Source organism: Pygoscelis adeliae, unplaced genomic scaffold, assembly GCF_000699105.1.
Source record: "Pygoscelis adeliae isolate BGI_AS28 unplaced genomic scaffold, ASM69910v1 Scaffold74, whole genome shotgun sequence".
Classification (NCBI taxonomy): domain Eukaryota; kingdom Metazoa; phylum Chordata; class Aves; order Sphenisciformes; family Spheniscidae; genus Pygoscelis; species Pygoscelis adeliae.
This window is the reverse complement of record NW_008824665.1, coordinates 2,971,282-2,983,786: the sequence shown is the minus strand read 5'-3', so window position 1 is coordinate 2,983,786 and position 12,505 is coordinate 2,971,282. Positions and strand designations below refer to the sequence as shown.

Here is a 12,505-nt window from a genome sequence, read left to right as displayed (position 1 = left end):
GCTTGGCCTCCCGCCCGCGGGGGACTTCACGTCCTGGAGCGCTGCGGGGGACGGCAGCCCGTCCTTCCGTCCCCCCTGCCCCCCTCAAACCGAGGCCTCCTTTGGCGCCTGTGGTTCTGGGTGAAGCGCGTGGAAGAAGGCTTCTGTGCCTTGGTTTTGCTGGCCATCGCTACCTCTTTTAAGTGTTTAACCAGAAGATTTGTGTCAATATCTGACTATATTTGCGGGGGGTAAAAATCCAAGCTTTGGTCTTTGTTAAGTGAGAATGTCACATGAATGGCATTTGCTCGTTTCTGTTACTTTTCAAGATATCCTAACTTCCCTGCTGAAAAAAAAAATAAATCTTAACCTGATCAAAAATTTCTTTAGCCATCTTTCTGTGGGGAAGTATTTGATGGTTAGGTTGTGTGAGCCTGTCTTGCAGACTGATGCTACATACAGCAGTGTTCTTAATTTTAGTTATTGCTAAAATTATACCTGAACAGTTTGTTGACCCAATTTATGTTGCTGGTTTTTTCCTCTCTCTTATAATTCTTATCATATTCCTCCTGACCTAGCCCATATCCTTCTTCTGCATCTACAGCAGCAGACCGCTGCTCTCAGTAGATATCCTTGACTTCAGATATTTAACTTTTGAAGGCTGACTCAGGCAGTTCACTTTAGGTTCGCTGTATAAGGAAGAAGCACGCACCTGCGGAGTTCAATTTGCTTCTCAGATGCCTCTTCAGGGTGGAAAGAGGGGCATTTTGGAGATGTCAGTTTCAATCTATTGACATGGAGAACTTGGACAACTCAGTATCTCCCTTTTTAGACAACTGAAATTAGGGGAGATGAGGTCCGTTGAAGCTCCATACATGCAGAAGGCTGCCTGCCCTCATATTCATGTGCAGTCTTGTATACTGTTAAAAATATTTGTAGCGTTACCTTTCAAGTTACATAATTTACAATTTAGAAAAGAGATCTGGCAAAGCAGATCCATGGAAATGATTTTCTGCACCAGTACAGGTCAGACTGAGCAGCTTGTGCCGATTCTGCTGTCTGCTCAGGTTGTCTTGCAGGACATGATGATTGGTATGTTGTTCAGAGGGGGCTAATATAGTAATAAAAAGAAGCAGCCACTCGGGTTGTAAATTAGAATTTACAGAAGGATTGCCAAAAATATAATCAAATTGAAAGCCAGAAGAACGAAACCTGGAAGTTCACAGAACTCCCCTGTTTCATGTACGTGAAACTCCCATCCAGTACTACTCTGTAGGAGCCCGCATATAGATGTATATTCTGTGATATATTAGAAGATCAACAAGCTAAGGTTAGGTAGAAGGACACCCCCATATACTAGGTGTGTCAGGGATGCTTTTTTCTTGAGTCCTTATTTTTAAATACCCTTTTTAAAAAAATAAATATTAAGGGCACGTATTTAAGAGTTTTTAGGGTAGGATTAGTGCACTATGAATGAACAGAGTTGCTGTGAATTATTTGGGAGTGTGGGTCGTTAGGGCCATGGCACTGGGACCTACTTAATGGTCCATGAAAACCCTTTCCTTTTTGGCCTCCTTCCCTACCAATTTTAGCGTTGCATTCTTAGGTCTTACCAATACTGGGATATTTAAATTAGAATTACCTGTTCTGGAATGGCTTCCCATGTGGAGGGTCTATTGTGAAATAGATGTGATTTTTTTCTTTTGTTCTTTCTACTTCCTTACATTACAGAAGTATTATTTCTCTTTAGAAGTACACAGTATTCCCAAATAGAATTTATTACTATTTCTGAATACTATGTCCTGTTGAGTGGCTGTTACAGAACAGTCACAATAGCTAATCTGAATTCATTTCCCTGTGTAGTCAAGAACTTGAATCTGTGTATTTCTTAACTTCACACATCTGTATTCAAGAAGATGATGTACGCACAGGCTGTTCAGTGCTCAAACGTGCAGAAAGCTGGAAGATACTAACTTTGTGTAAAGTCTTCAGAGGTTGTAGATATTAAAACCAAAGATGACTGCTGAGCATGTGTATGATGTTTTTTACGCTGAAGGCTTATAATTTGGACAGATGCATCCCTGATAGAAACCCCCAGCATCCCTGCCAAATTTCAAGTCTGATGTTTTAGAACAGAGCTATTCAAAGCAAATGCTTCCAGATTTTGTTTGCATGGCCCAATTATTTTTTTCTTGTTCAGAACCACCTGAAACAGTTGTTCCTGGTTTTTTTTCCCTTCCCCCCCGCCTTTTAATTTCGGCCAGTACGTGGTAGGAACCAAACCCTCCAGCCCAGTCCCAAAGTAAAACTTGGCAAAGCTGTCTCAGCTGAAGATAGCTTCTTTATGAGGGTTTCTTAAGCTTCCCTATATAAGGAAGGCTGACTGCACCACCTGTTAAAAGATTAATAATACTATAAGTTGTTAGGAGAAGCAGCTCGCAGGTTGACAGTTCGGGACCCTGGACTCCCGTACTGCTGGAGTTACTCCGTGGGTTGCTTCCTGAACGTCGTTGACAGAACCTGTCCCCTTCGTGTGCTCCCGAACGCGTGGTTCACGTGCAGTAGGCATGTGTAACCCGGCCATTGCAGCACAGGCTGCGTGATTCTCATGGCTCAAGAAATGAATTATGCAAAGTAAAAATACCTGAGTTACGGAGTTTTCTCTCCAAGTTTAAGCGTTTTCATATCTTTTGAAATGGTGAATGCGGCAGGTGCTGTTAATGCAGAGTTGCTACTTGTTCTTTTCCATCTTCTCACTCCCTCTGAAGTTTTAAATGAATTTCAGAAGTCTGAAAATGGTTTTAACATTGACGCTATTTGCGCTTTACAGCTGTTTGCAGCGAAGAGTGTGTCATTTCATTAAAGTTTCAAGGAAACAGTTTGATGCTCACTCCCTCTTTTTCCCTCCTTCCCCTTTAGCCCTCTGAACCGTTGCACATTCTGCCCCTGCGTGATTTGACCAGTAAAAGTTGAAAGAAAATCACTGTTCTTTAGGAGACACAAATTTCCTGCAAGTTAGTACAGGATTTCCAACTCTGGCTGGAAGTTTACAGCAGTTTGTCCAGAAGTTGCCCGGTACCCATCTGTATCAGCGCCGCTCTGTTCCCGTGTGCCCGGTAGCAGGTTGCCAAGCTGACTTGCTCAGCCAGCTCTGGAAAACCGGGCTCCGAGTGGACTTTGTCAGAACCCTTCCCGGGAGGTAGAGCTTCGCAGTAAAACTTGCACACCTCTCGGGGTCTGTGTCGCCAAGCTCCCGTTTGGATAGCCACACCTGGGTAAATGTGTACTGTGCTGAACCTCCACCCTGCAAACCTGGACAAGCCAGACTTGATGCTCTCCGGACTGCCTCTTCGTTTCAGTGAAGGGAAGAAAGGTAGTTGCGGTGGTGATGGCTAGCTGGGCAGCTTTTCTGGTCCCTAGCAGGTTGGCCCAGCTGTAAAGCTAAGAACAAGAATCAAGCTTAACTTTACTGATGTACGTGCAGACAGAAGATAAGGAGTCTTAAAACCTGTACCGTTTTGACTGCAATGGCTTTTTAAAATAACTATGTTTCCCTTGATTTGTACACAATTATTGAAGTATGAAAGACCTCTGTACCACTTTAACAGCAGTTACTCTCAAACCTGTATTTGGCAGGTTAATAAAATAATCATATACTTAAACGTTGTCATCTATCTGGATTAACTTTCAGGCTTGTGACCGGAGCCTACGAAGCACTTGTAGCATCTCACTGAAGCGGGGTCTTGCTTCAGTTGCTGCTCCTTTCCAAACACTCCTCTTTGGTTTGCTCTCATTGCAGCACCGTTGTGCTTTGCAGGCTCCATCATTGTTACAATGGCAGATGTTATTTGGTGGATATTTCAGCTGAGCTTACTCTTTTTTTGAATGGTATGAACTCAAGTGGAAAATCTTTAAGAGAATTGCTCGGCGTGTAACATTCCTCATGCTCATAAGTTGCGGAATCGGGACCATAATTTACACAATTAACTTCATTGATCATGAAATGCAGGATTTAAGGTACCCAGGATGACGGGTCTTCTGCACAACGTTTATTTTATATGTAAGAACAGAAAGCCAGCTCTAATCTTTATCAAAACCGATAGGAGATAAGACAAAAGGCTTCTGGCGTCAAGACCTGGATTTGTACTTAAGCTGCAGGTGTGCCCTCAGGTTCTCCAGCACGATTACTCTGTGTGTAGCTACAGTGGCTTGCAACAGATGTGATGTCCAGTAGCGTTTAGGAAAGAAATCGGTGGAAAATATAGCTGTGAAAATACAGCTCATCGCACTCTCAGGTCTTGACTTTTGGTGGGTGCAGCTGTACAGTCGTAATTTTAGCACTTGCACTTGATTCTGTTGAAGAGAAAGAGCCAGCCCCGTTAGGTTAAACTTGGAAATACACAGATGTTCTCGCACCTCCGAAAGATGCAGTGAGGCTCTTTTACAATTTATGTGTTTTCTGTCAGAATTGGTCTATTGCCTTAGGAAGGTTAACCCAGCTTTTAGCTGGAGATTTTTCTTAGATGATGTCGAAGGACTTAAGAGACAATTTAGGAGCTGTAGCTCAAATAGGAAAAAGGGCTTCAAGGTATTTCTGAGCTCTGAATTTCTCCCTCCCACTCAGCCGGTTTTCCAGCCAGAGTGTTTGATTTCCCAGGCTTTGGCCCTAGTACGTTTTGATATATAAATCTCAAAAGCCTTTTAATTAAATGTGTGACTAAGTAATCACCCAGTTTTAAAGTACACCATTTAGGGATGAGCGGATTTCTGTTTAAACAGGGGAAAGCCCAGCTGCTTCTTTCTACCTTTCCAGGAAATTGCTTGAAAAACTGCACGTTGCTAACACAGTATTGCTTATAGGTTGATATATTTTTGCAGAGCATATCCTTCGTACTTACATTTTTAAAGAATCGTAGCCTCTTAGAAATTGTATTTTTACATTAAGCACTGGTAGGAGAGTGCATTTTGGTATCTGCTTAAATTTTAAGAGTTGAGTCGATCAGGTCTGTTTCTGTTACGAAAGACCTGCTCGCACATATAAGGTTTGAGGGTGCTGTTGTTGTGCGTGGAAGAAGTTTTGGTTTTATTGAATAAAAATGTCAGGAAGTATTTTCCTTGAACTCTGTACTTTGATCTTCAGACGGAAGGCAAAGATTCATTTTTTGGACTGATCTTTTTTTAATGTTCTTAGTGTAATCTTGAATTGGTTTTGTTTTTGTCCCTCATTCTTTTTCATTTTAACTTAAAAACATAGAAGTCTGTTGCTGGAATGTGTTTTGTTGAACCAAAGCATTGCATCTGTTGCTGCAAGCCAATGAGAAATGGAATTACTTCTGCACAAGCCTCATCTGGCATTAGAAAGCGTTTTTTGATGACGAAACAGCCATTGGAGGGGTTGTTTGTTTTATTGTTAAATACTTTTATGTACTAACTTTTGAGCTCCGAAGAGTTTTCCCCAAGTTTCCTCGCACATATGCAACTTATCTAAATTGCATGGTTCAGAAATACTCAGGTTTTTACACTGAAACATCTGAACAATTTACTGCTGTGTCTGTGAGCCCACAGGTCAGAATCTGTTCTAGGATTCCCCACAGTAGCTCACATTGTCCAGAACTGCGCCTTTGTGTTGCTAAGCTCATTGCATACAGTATCCAAAGCAGACTTTGACATTGTTTCTAAGTGTAAAACTTTAGATTCATTTATTGTATGCATTTTTATGAAGAATAGTGCAAGTTGCACTTTTCTGACAGTTCTGTGTTTAATAACGGTATCTAGAGCTGCTTGTTTATCTCTGGCTTGCTTTGTCTTGTATTTCTAGTTCTTACAGCATCACCTCCATTGTAAACATTTTGCAGTCTTCGGGGGTCAGATGGGCACAATCCCAATACTGAACTGTGCTTTATGGGACACAGTAGTCAATATAGCTACTCTTGCTTGCTCCCACACTTTGTTTGAAACAAAAGAAAGAAAAGCAAACTCTTAGCACTCGATCACCCAAAGAAGACTAAATGTAGTTTCTGAAGAGAGAGAGAGATATATTTAAAAAAAAAACCCAAACCTGTGGCTTTGATTATTGTTTCAGATGATACATCTTTTTTTTTTTTTCTCTCCCTAGGGCCGATTACTGGAAATCTCAGCCAAAAAAATTCTGCGATTACTGCAAGTGCTGGATAGCAGACAACAGACCTGTACGATGGTCTACCGTACTATGTCAATGATTCTGAAATACTAGGAATTTGAATTACAGGCTTTTAACATCACTTTTGATACTAATCTCTTGCTGCATGAAATCTGTGGTTTAAAAATGCCTTTGTAAGACTTGTGATATTTAAAATATATTACATGAGAGCCAGATACTGCATACAAGATGGTGTGTGCTGTTCTCCTTGGCAGTACAGATAAGAACTGAAATACCTGACCCTGCTTTTTCTTCAGGTTCTGTAATGTAACATTTGATCTGTCTTGAAACTTTGTCCGCACCTGTATGCAAGCAGAAAGCAAAACCTGGCATACGTGCTGTTAGGGAGGCCTGGTACAGCCAGCGCTCTAAGCGTTTAAAGCAGGTTTCTTTCATTTCACACAGCCCGTAGAAACATTACTGGGTTACAGAAAGGTGTTTCTGACTTGCAGATGCCTTTTGTAGACTACTGGACCCATTGGTTTCTTACTTACTAAGTTTTGCATTCCTGACTCGATGCCAGGATACTCCCGGAGCTGAGCTTCATCTGGCTTACAGTTAGATACCTGCAGTTCAGAATGACAAATCTGAGCTAATCGGTTTAGGTTTCTTCTTGTAGTCAGTGAAGAGAAATACACGTTAAAGTTGGGGATTTGGGTAACTTATAAAGCCTGTCTTTAAATGAGATGAATCATCCCCTGGATGTGCATCCTCTGCACATCGGTTTGTGCAAAGAAATTCTAGGGTTACTAGGTCAGGCTTAGGCACCTAACATTTGAACGCCTAAATGAGCTCAGATATTTTTTGTGGGAACCACATGAGGCCTTCCGCTGTTGTACCTGTAGAGCTTCTGAACTCCTTCCAGTTCCTACTGGCTTCAGTCTTTCTGGCAGCTTTTTGGCTTGCAGACTGTTCTGTTGTCCTTAGTTACCCAACTTCCCCACCTTGCCTTTTCCTCTCTCTCTCTCTCAGATTTGTGGACCTGCAGACTGGTTTAAGTTCATGGGATATTTGTGGAGCATAGCATAATCTAATTAAGGACCATAGCTAATATTTGGAACTCTAAATAAGCCATATGGTTTTTAAAAGTTTGCATGAAAACAGGGTGAAAAAAAAAATCAAGGGATGATACTTGGAAGGATAGCATGGAGAGGGAGCCCAGATTCCCTGTTACTTGTCTAATCTGTGTGCTGAACAGTAGTATTTGAAAAATTTTAGATCTTATCCATACAGACAATGAAATTTTATTATACCATTTTGGAGTGTTACTGAGTGTTACTGATTTTTCATAATTTCTATGTTGAGTGTTTCTCAGTGTTCTTGAATTCCTGTAGCCATTTTATAGCTATAGTGTTTGCTGAAAGTGTTTCAGAACAGGTTACATTTAGGCTTGTTCAACTAAGTTTAGTGTAACTATATTTTAACTAAAATTAACTAAATTAGAATGTATAATACATATTATTTTTCTTGTTTTTTCTCACTTTTAAGAGCATTGAGTTTCATGAAAGAGGAAAGAATCATAAAGAAAATGTGGCAAAAAGAATTAGTGAGGTAACTCAAATACCTTATTTGCACAAATACTTATTTTTAATCTCTTTCATTATCAGACTTGTTTAATTTATGCTTTTGGTTTTTTTGTTTTGTTTTAGATTAAAAAGAAAAGCTTGGACAAAGCAAAAGAAGAAGAAAACATGTCAAAAGAATTTGCAGCAATGGAGGAGGCTGCAATGAAAGCATATCAAGAGGATTTGAAGAGGCTTGGAATTAAGCCAGGTAGTTCATATAGCTGCCAAAGGATTAAAAACAGAATTGAAAGAATATTGAATAGGAATGTTTTTTCTTAAATTAGGTTTTAGGAACATGAGAGGAGGCCTCCAGGACTGTGTTTGCTCATTAAAAAAAAAAAAAAGGAGTCTGCAAATTGCCAATAGTAGAAATTGCAGTATAGAATGTTTTTAGCTACGGTGTCCTCTGGTCCATGGAACAATCCAATTTGGAGTAGAAAAATTAAACAATATGGTAACAAAAAATAGGCTGTAGTTGGTGCTTTGAATCAGCAGTGCTGCTTCCCTTAGTTAATTTTATGTTTCATTTTTGCCAGTTGGAGACAAAGTTCCTATTGAGTAGGAGAGGTTGGGTTCCCACTGGTGTCAAACAGTGGAGATGAGAATCTCCTACTCAGCTTGCAGTTCAGCACGTACCTTTGTTCTGTCCATGTAAAGGCATTATCCTTTTAAAAAAAATTGTAGTTTCAAGCTCCTGTAGAAGCTGTCTTTTTCATAACTCTTTTAGTTTCTTTTTTGTTGTTTAGTTAGAGCTCATTGGTCCTTACGGTTTTTCTCTTTATGTTACTCATCTTTTGATATTTGGACTTTCTTATGACACTATCGTATTGCTACAATGCAAGACTCTTTGAATATAATCTTAAGTTTACCTGCTATGACCGTAATACTAATGAGTGAAAGTACTCTTAAGAACAAATTTTCTGTTTGCTGTTGCTCAGGAGTGACTAATGTTTAAGCTCAGATTATTACTCTTTTTTTAAAAGACAGTATTATTTTCTTTAAGATGATGTAGGTCCCAGTTCGACACAGAGTAAAACACAGAGTACCACAGTGGAAACTAAAGGAAAGAAAGAAAAGAAAGAAAAGAAAGAGAAGAAGGAAAAGAAGGAAAAGAAAGAGAAGAAGAAAAAGACCCCTCAGGACACCTCAATGCCACCAAAAATTGAAACAAAGGAGTGGGTGCAAGGATTTTCTCCCGAAGGCTATACATATTACTACAACACAAGAACAGGAGGTAAAAACTAATGAGGAGCAAATGCAGATACAGTTATTGGATATAAGTGAGAAAAGACTACCTGCATTTCCTTACTCTTCTGCTCTCTCAGTAGTGAGCTGATTATTAAAATGTGAACAATTAGATGGAGTTTTGATATTTAACATTCAAGGCTTAGGCATCCAGAACTTTAGACTGGTATTGCTGTTTGTTAATAATGGGAGAATGCAGTAATTCCACAGTTTCTGGAAATGTTTAGCCTTTCAGAGGTTAAGTATACAAAAGATAGCTGTGTTCTTCCTAAAGAAGCTTTCTTATCAGGAATGTGAAATAAATTGATTGTGCCCAAGTAAATGAGAGTGGTTATGGATTGCTGTCTGATTGTTTCTTTCCACATTTACAGGATTTATCTAACTGACTGACTTCTGTTGAGGAGCTATGTGTTATGATCTACTTTAGAGCATAAAAGCAACCCTCTTTTATGATTAATGAGATTGTTACGAACTGTTTCTTATAAATTTAAGGATTGACATTAGTAATTACGGTAGTCTTTCCTCATACAAGATAACTTCCAAAAGGTAAAAATCTTGTGTGTTTAGTTTCCTCTGGCCTATGCTACCATTTAAAAAACAAACACCTTTTTTGTACCAAAATTCCAGTATCTGTGTATCAGCTGTAGTTTAATAGAGTCTGGAAGATGGTTAGTCCCGCTAAAGCCAACTGTAATTATGATACATTGGTTTATTGTTCCTACCTTAGTTTGATCAAGGATGATTTTTATATTCCAGTGAGGTGTATCTGTTTTACTTGTTTGTATGTGTGCATACATCAGTGTCATACCCTTTAGATCTGTTTTTTCTAAATATTATTAAACATAAACAGGATTGAATGATGTGTGAAACATGTTTTTGTTTTTTAAGAATCACAGTGGGAGAAACCTAAAGGATTCCAAGGCAACTCTCAAAACTCACAAACGGTAATAAAATACTGTTATTCATACTTTCCTTTGTCCTTGTAAACATTTATCAGAAATAAGCTAAGCAATTTGCAAGTCCTCTGATTGCAGAAGATAAATTGTTTGCTCTTAGTAAACTTAGGAAAACATAACTTGAATGTATGGAGTGTTTTATGATCTACTTGACGAAAGCTGAAATTTTGCTATACAAATCTTTTTTGGCTAATTTGTTTATCAAGGGAAGAGAAGTGATAGTGGTGGTTGTGTTTTTACAGAATATGTTTTTTTGATGCTTCAGCCCATAAAATGGAAAGCTTTTGGGAAATTCTGAATAAATTCAGAACTTACACATCTGAAATAGTTAAGACTCCTTTATCTTAGGAAACACTGAGATTGCTCAGGTAGTAAGAAAAAAAGTGCCTATTTTTTGGCACTTTACCAATAACATAACCGTTACTTTACCTTTTACATACATTTACTTTAACATAACCGTTACGGTACGGTTATGTGATAATTTGTCTTTTTCATGGACTTCTTATGGTCATGGAACCTATGTGCAAGCAACCTTTTAGAGTAATACTTTATTTTCCTTATTTAAGGCACCAGAAAACTTGCAAAATAGTCCAAAGGCAGATTTATTATTATTATTAATGGGCTTTCCCCTGATACCACTCCAGGATTTTTGTGCTTCACAACATTAAAAATAGGATTTTTACAACACTCCTGTGAAGTGATGTTATGTTTCCCCATTTTCAAGATAGGTGTCATAGGTACGGTATAATTTAAAGTCAGTGTCGTTTGCTAATGTTGGATTTTATGTTAGAGATCAAAAAAGCCTGGCTTTTTCAGAGTGCTTGACATTCTGTAGCTCTATATTGTCACATTTGAGAGGGTAGCCTATGCTTGGTACTAGGTTACTTACAGTCAGAGGAGAAAATGGTTATAATTGTGTATATTTTTAGGCAATTGAATCAATTCACAAAATGCACATGAAGTTTTGTCTGTATTCCATTTTTTGTTAAGGCAGTGTTTTATCTCAAAAATGCAGACTTTTTCCATCCAGTGTTCATTCCCAAGAGACTGCACGCTTGGTGTCAGAGCTGCCCATCACATGCTACTTCGGCTTTCTGATTCCTTTATCTTGTGGTTTTGCACAATTTGTTAACCAGCACTTCAACTTTATCTTTTCAGGCAAGGCATAGCTTTGCAATATTTATCAGCCAGTCTTACTGTAGCCTTCCACTGGAAGAGGTAGTCCTGTGACTAATCTTGTATGGTCCTTGGTGCACATTTGCCCTGACAGTGAACTAGTTCAGGGAGTGAAGACATCAGAGTTTAGGTTAGTGCTTTGTAGGCTTATGTCCTTGCATCAGCTCTCTGGGTAATCTAAGTGCTGGTGCGGGGAGAGCAGATGGAGGAGAGAAGGAGCTCCCTTCTTGGCAACAATTTGAAGTTAGCTCATCTCAGCTATATCATAAACACACACCTTCAGCCTCGGATATCTCTCTAATGCCACATGGCTGTATTTTGCCATTCCTCCCTCACCCTGCTTGGTGACTTTGTGGTGTCTTGAGTTATTTTTGCTATTGCTAAAAAAAAGCATTTGATCGCTCCCTTATTTAGTCTGAGCTAAAGATATTGGGAACATTTGAGATCTCTAACAAGGACTCACTCTGCCCAGAAATTAAAGGGCATGCTTGCAATATGTAGTGCAAGTGAGATTCACAGGCCCTCCTTGTTTTACAGCATGTTAGCTTGCTGCTCAGACTTCGTAAGAGGTGGAGAGAACAGAGTAATGAAAAGGCATGTTGAAAACTACCTACAACTTCGGTTAGATTGACATCGTGCCTGTTAGCATTTATGCAGTAGGATACTCAGTGTGCCTAATGTCAGATATCTGCTGAAAACCTCTAAGAACCAGGTCTAAAATGTTCAGGATCTAACTCTAACAAAAAGGGCAGTTTGTACTTAAGACTAGTCTTTTGTCCTCTTTCTATTTACATAAAATAAATTTGCCTTTTGCTTCTTTTGTTGAAACTAGCACACTGAAACTTTTGAGAGCAAAACCTTGAGGAAACTTGCTCACTGAAGGCTTTCTTGCTTTTTGCGTGCTCTGAACCTACTGATACAATTTTTCTGTTTCATATATAGCTTTCTACAGAGCAGGCATGAGAACTTTTAACTCCTGATTTTGTTGTGTTTCTTAAAAAAGCACAAAGTTTTAATAATAGAGTATTAAGCAAATGCATAGGCAGTAGCCTATCTGGGGGGGGGGGTGTATATGTGTACACATAGAGACATTTATTAATGCAAAAATCATGTATGGTGAAGCTGCATAGAAGTTCTGCTCGGTACAGGGGAATGGGCAGTGTTAGTACTTACGGAGCCGTGAAGTAGTGTATGTGTAAGTGTTGATGAAAATCAGGTTCTTAAGGAAGATGTTAAGTCACGTGTAATGACTGATTATCTAGCTGTGGCTGATTCTGCAAAACATCTTTATTTTAATTACACAGCCACAAAAGACATAACCAGCAACTTCTGCCGCATTTCATACGTATTTATTAATTAGTAGGGAAAAACAGTGCTTTGTTGAAATCGGTGCTTTACTAAATAAG

The 12,505-nt window shown here is 39.1% G+C and overlaps 1 protein-coding gene across 1 annotated transcript in view; it reads left to right on the top strand.

Moving 5' to 3' along the window:
• Positions 1-12,505, top strand: part of WBP4 (WW domain binding protein 4) — a 47,513-nt gene that overhangs the window by 23,238 nt on the left and 11,770 nt on the right. The window contains exons 3-7 of the mRNA XM_009322857.1: positions 6,095-6,167; positions 7,646-7,708; positions 7,807-7,930; positions 8,726-8,956; positions 9,856-9,911. Of these exons, the coding sequence (XP_009321132.1) occupies positions 6,095-6,167; positions 7,646-7,708; positions 7,807-7,930; positions 8,726-8,956; positions 9,856-9,911 (547 nt within the window). The remainder of the gene's footprint in view (positions 1-6,094; positions 6,168-7,645; positions 7,709-7,806; positions 7,931-8,725; positions 8,957-9,855; positions 9,912-12,505) is intronic.